This window comes from Podarcis melisellensis (assembly GCF_964234715.1).
Source record: "Podarcis melisellensis genome assembly, chromosome: 4".
Lineage (NCBI taxonomy): Eukaryota > Metazoa > Chordata > Lepidosauria > Squamata > Lacertidae > Podarcis > Podarcis melisellensis.
The window spans coordinates 31,438,005-31,444,004 of NC_138531.1; the positions used below are offsets into that span (position 1 = coordinate 31,438,005).

At 41.3% G+C, this 6,000-nt stretch overlaps 1 protein-coding gene across 2 annotated transcripts in view; it reads left to right on the plus strand.

Annotated features, from left to right (window-relative positions):
- Positions 1-5,476, plus strand: part of REV1 (REV1 DNA directed polymerase) — a 39,441-nt gene extending 33,965 nt beyond the window's left edge. For both annotated transcript variants that reach the window (XM_081907757.1, XM_081907758.1), the window contains exons 18-23: positions 104-337; positions 864-975; positions 1,093-1,307; positions 1,488-1,638; positions 3,010-3,112; positions 5,041-5,476. In XM_081907757.1, coding sequence (XP_081763883.1) covers positions 104-337; positions 864-975; positions 1,093-1,307; positions 1,488-1,638; positions 3,010-3,112; positions 5,041-5,152 — 927 coding nt within the window. In that variant the 3' untranslated portion in view covers positions 5,153-5,476. The remainder of the gene's footprint in view (positions 1-103; positions 338-863; positions 976-1,092; positions 1,308-1,487; positions 1,639-3,009; positions 3,113-5,040) is intronic.
- Positions 5,477-6,000: the final 524 nt, after the last annotated feature.

Below are 6,000 nucleotides of genomic sequence, written 5' to 3' on the forward strand. Positions count from 1 at the left end.
CAGAGGTACCACTGTACATAATTTCCCTCTCCTCTTTGCAAATGTGTGTGGTTAAAAGTCATTTCTTCTGAAACTGAAAGATGAATGTTGTTTTTGTTTATAGCTGGATCAGTCTGTTTTGGAAGCACTCCCACCTGATCTTCGAGATCAAATAGAGCAAATGTATTCTCTTCAGCAAGCAGAGACATGCGATAGTAGCAAGAAGGAGCCTGTTAATGGATACAATACTAGTTTTCCTCCACAGCCTGTTGGGGCAGTTCTCTTACAAATACCAGATGTCAAAGAACCAAGCAATGATACCGGAATAAATGTAATAGCACTGCCAGCATTTTCACAGGTGAATGACAGCATGTGTTTGATAACACACTAGTAGACCTTTGCATTTAGTAATAAAGTATTTGCTCAGGGGAGGGGGATTATAGATTTCTAGTTTCCCTGCTCTGAAGAAATATGTACTGTCTAAAGTTACAAACAGCACAGTCCTTTTTATAATTTAGACTTATGTTTTATTATAAACATTGAGTATTACAGTGGTACCTCGTGTTACGTAGCGCCCCCCTTACGAATGCTACAGGTTACATGCTCCACTAACCCGGAACTAGATGCCCCTTGTTGCGACCTTTGCCCCAGGATGCAAGCGAAAGTCGTGCTCTGGTGGCGCTGCAGCAGCAGGAGGTGCCATTAGTGAAAGTGCGCCTCATGTTACGAGCGGTTTCCTGTTACAAACGGACCTCCAGAACGGATTAAGTACGTAACAAGAGGTCCCACGGTAATCCATTTCATAAATGAGACAAAAATCAGAAATGTAAACATCAGTGTTATACACCATTGGTATAACCACAGATGGATGTTTCCTTGCTTAGGTGGACCCTGAAGTTTTTGCTGCACTACCATCAGAGTTGCAGGAAGAGCTGAGACAGGCATATGATCAAAGACAGAAACCTATAGGGGCAGTTTTCCAGCAAAGTACCACTGGTAAGTCTGTAGTAGAACTTTGTCAAATAATGTTCACTGTAATGGAAATAACTGGGTGAGGATCATCTCTTTTGTCATTGTGTGCTCGATAACTCTCTCTCCTTTGACTCCCATTAGCAAAGAATCCTTTGCCGAACTTGAAGCCTGTTACGAAAAACAAGAAAAGAAGTAGGAAAAAAAACCAGGTCAGCCCAGTAAAAAAGAACCACAGTCCTTTAAAAAACAAGCTCTTTGGGAGCCCTGCAAAAAGTATGGCAATTTCTGTTGGGAGCCCACAAAAATTAATAGATGACTTCTTGAAACAGGAAGGAGGAACCACTGACAACTCTCAGGTAACTTTATCACAAATAAATACAGCATTCAAATATTTTTAAGCTAATGTTTTATTGTTTGCTTGTCTTGTCATGAGGTTTTTAGTGCTTGAGCTGCTTTTTTAATGTTTGGAGTTGGGAAGATACAGAAGAAAAAAATTCACATGTGCAGTACTACTTGTGTATTTTGTTCATAAACAGGTGGAATTGGCACAAACCACAGCAAATACTTCCACCCCATCCGTTTCACAGCCACTATTGTATGGCACTACTAAGGCCCCTAATCTAGCTGGAGCTGTTGAATTCAATGATGTAAAAGCCTTACTCAAAGAATGGATTACAACCATAGCAGGTAAGCTGGTAGTTTTTTCATTGAATTGTGTTTGTATGGAAATATTTCCAATGAAAGAAATAGAATTGTCATTTGAAAGGCTGAACTGGAAGGCTTTGTCTCTCTACTGGATACCACTAATTGCCATTTGACAGACATCACTGCATATTAGGGACCCCTATTTCTTTCCTTTCAAATACAGTGATACATCAGTTTTCGAACATCTCCATTGACAAAACATTTCAGTTTTTGAACGCTGTAAACCTGGAGGTAAATGCTTCGGTTTTCAAACACGCCTCGGGAGTTTTCCATATTGAGTTTTCGGTTTCCGAACATTTCAGAACTCAAACGGTCTCCTGGAACGGATCACGTTCGAAAACTGAGGTACCACTGTTTAATTTATTTCAATCATCTTACTGGGGAAAAGTAAGTAATACTTTAGCAGTAATAAGCATGTGCAGCCTTATTCTCTTTGTTGCTTGGGAAAGATGGGCTTTCGTGTAACTCTTCTGTAATGTTCCAAGGGCATTCACATTTCTGAAAGCATCATTTGGGCCCATGGTATCTCCTAAAACCTTGGTTTCAAATTGCATAATGATCAGATATTACAGACCTGAGATGGTTACTGTTTGTAGGAAGCAGTGGCTCCACAAGTGTCTGATAAATCCTACAGTCATCAACAGCTCAAGATTAATAATAGGTAAAATTTTCCATATTGATCTGTGGATAAAGATAGTTTGTCAGGAGTACAGGTGCAGTCTTAATGCCGTGTTCACACCAAAAGCCAGACAGTTCATGATCTAAAGATGAGTTTGCCTGAGGATTGAAGGTTTCACTGAACAACATTCTCCAAGGGAAAGGCAGAGATAGAACTTTACTTGGCTAAGGAATATTCATGAGGGCTTAAGTCACAGCAGCAGCAGCAGCCACTGCCAAATAATAGCAGATTATAAATGTGTGCATCACACTACCCTTTCTGACTGAAAGCACATTTATTCCTGACCACATCTACTCAGAGGCAAGTCCTGTTGAATTCATCGGTGCTTACTCCTGGGTATGTGGGGTTAGGATTGTATTTAATAGCCCTATGTGAACACACTAGACCCCATGCATTAACTAAAGGAAGAGCAACTACCAATTGTTATTCACAAGAGCTCCAGCGAGGGAAGATCATCCTGGCCTGAACTGGATGGTATCCCTCAAATAGCTCACTTTGTCCTAGCTGGAAAATTGACCACCCTTTTCTTACTTTTTACCTCCACTTCCCTGACTTTGTGGGTCTTTTGTAGTACGTAAGGCTAGTGGCAGGACCTGTGTGTCTCTCTCTTATTGTGAGCCACAATACCACAAGCAGGGTAAAAATGCATTAAATTTTTGTCCATTTCATTTCAGATCCCATGGAGGAAGACATCCTACAAGTTGTGAAGTACTGTACTGATTTGATAGAAGAAAAGGATTTAGAAAAGTTGGATCTGGTCATCAAATATATGAAAAGGTAGCTTAATTTTGGGTCTTACCAATTCACATTTTGTTATAGAACTTTTTATCCATCTGAAAAGGCAATTATGAAAGCTTGACAGAAAAAGAAGTGTTAATGCTCATTCTATTCATTCTGTTCCTTTTCCCAACTAGAGGTCTTTCCATGTGCTTATTGGTTTTTTTGTTGCAAGGAATTTGGGCATTTGTTCTCATTCTAGCATTTGTTTGTGGCTACTGTATTGAGTTTTCCAGTGTCAAGCTGCCGTGGTAGATATGTTCATCAGAACATCAGCAATGCCATGTCCTTTGTGAACTTTTTGCCTTAAGTTTGAGTTGTAAACAAATACTTCTGACACTCACTAAAAATGCCATTGAAACTAGCTCTTCTCCCCTCCTCCCTAGCATTTTGAAAGCAGCCATAGACACCCAAGCACCTTCCTCTTCTGTAGCAAAGGGAGGTTCAGGGGGTTCCCAGTTGGCAGCAGCTGAGTTGGGCCACTGCTACACTCCAGTGGCAAAGGAAGTGCACTCATACATTTTTGTATAGGCTTGCCATTTAGTGCTTCTTTCTGCAGCAAAATAGATTTCCATCTGCCAACCCATGGTGGCTGATTCCCATTGGGACTGGGAAGGTAGGGACCCCAACAGTATGTGGATCTAGAATCATTGACAGGCAGAACTATAGCCAATGACAGGTGGAGCCAGGTAATGTTTGTCCCCATAGCTCTTGCCCTGCATGGGCAACACTGAGACCGAGGAGGAAGCCAATAGACAGTGCTGCCCTATGGACTAGTAAGAAAGAAGGCAAGCAGGTGGAGGGGGTGGCTGAGGGCAGACTGAGGTTGGGTGGGCCATTCCCCAGTAGCCCTAATGAACCACCCTCCACTGTTGCCAACCATTTAAAAAAAAAACCATAGGCAGTGAAAGAAGTTGAACCCCTCATGCAAAGCCCTACCAAATAAGAAGTGGGTGCCTTTGTGTTCCTTCTGTTTGTTTTTTAAAATTTATACTATTCCCCTCCCTTGGGGACAATAGGACAGAAACGAACTCCAAGGCTAGTATAGTTCACTCTCTGGGAGGCTTTTCGGGGTGCCTGTGTTGGGACCGGGAAGACATTGGGTCCTTTGGATTCAAGCTTTCTCCTGGCACATCCCTTTCCACAGTAGTGAGATGGCAATCTGGCATTGGATCATCCTCTGAAGGCAGAGCGCTTTGTCTTGACTCTCTTGGAAGGGAGAGCAAACACTTGCTTTGCCTATGAATCATCCTCCAAGAGACCATAGGATTGCTGGATTGTATTTATGGTTGTTTCAGTGGTATTCAGTTCTGTATGTGCATGTGCATTTTTCATTTGAGGGGAATTGCAGGGTGCAGTGTTAAGGAGGAATGGAATGCTCTATCTAATCTTGGCAGACAAGAGACTGAAGTTGGTGGTACAGCTGGGAAAGGAAAATGGGTAATGTCACCCTACCTCATGGCTGTGAACCAACCAAGCACAGCCAGGCTCCCCACTAGAGGTGAAGGAACAGACAAGGAGATAGGCAGAAAGACTTCAACTTCTGATACTTACCATCATCCAACCAGAGCTTGAACAGCTCAGCCCTGGAAAAATCTATCTGGGGGGTGGGATCTGCAGCTGCTCCTTCCCCCAGCAGCTCCTTAGTGTGGGCAAACTTTCCTTGTAGTGGAAGGAGCATTGCAAAATGGCATTGTTAACTGGGTTTGAAACCACATCATGCTATTCTTGCCTCAGTTACTCATTTCTCTTCTGTGAAATGGCTATATTTATTGCCCATGGGAGTCTTATACGTTTCCGAATAGATACTGGGCCCCACAAGGTTGGTGACTCTTGGCTATTGCACCTTCTCCCCTCTTTGCAAAGCTATGAAAATGTGTGGTGGTAAGGATCAGTTTCTAAGAGTAGACATGTTTTCCCCCCTACAGGCTAATGCAGCAGTCCGTGGAATCGGTTTGGAACATGGCGTTTGACTTCATTCTTGACAACGTTCAAGTGGTTTTGCAACAAACTTATGGAAGCACATTGAAAGTTATCTGAACTGATTTTATAGGAAGGATGTGGTGAGAGCCTGGAGCCCTCTGGTAGCTGTGCCATAAGTGCTTGTGAGGTATTTGCAAAGTGCATGATAGTAAAGCTAAGTTTTTATAAGTTGACTTTTTTTTAAGGAAGAAAGTGTTTTGTACATTTCCTTTCAAGAAAGTGCCAAAATTTGTCAGTATTGCATGTAAATAACTGTGTTCAAATTCTTTTATTGTAGTATAGAATCTATTTACAAAATGTTGGTTTATAAAAGTTTTATGGATTTTTACAGTGAAGTGTTTACAGTTGTTTAATAAAGAACTGTATGTAATTTGTACAGATTCTATTGTCTTAGTGCTCCAGTTCTATTAGAGGTAACTCTCTCAGAAAGTTATTCAAGCAACTGCTAACTCAATAATGCGATAAAATAGCATTAATGTTTAAACATTTATATATTCCACTTCTATCCATTCAAGCTTACAGACACCATACAGTGGCAAACATACCTGTTTAAAGTGGTGGCATGACAGAAGCAGTTCTTTTAAAAAGACTCTTTCATCCTCATAACCTTTTTCCAAAGTATGCTTGTTTGCATAGTGACTTTAGGAGCAGACAAGGAGTTTCTAGGTGTTGCTTCTACTGTGTTGACTAAAGGCAGTGTTCTCTTCCAGTTTCATGTAAGTATAGGATAAATTCCAGCAAATTTCAACATCCTAATGATCACAGCTTATTTCCTTTTATTTAGTGATTCTGCTATTAAAAGCCAAGTGAAGTATTTGAAGGCTGCATGTAGGCTAAAGATACGCAGTGAGATATGGCACAGTGTTCTTTAACATAACAGTTGTATCCACTGTGGTGCCCTCCCG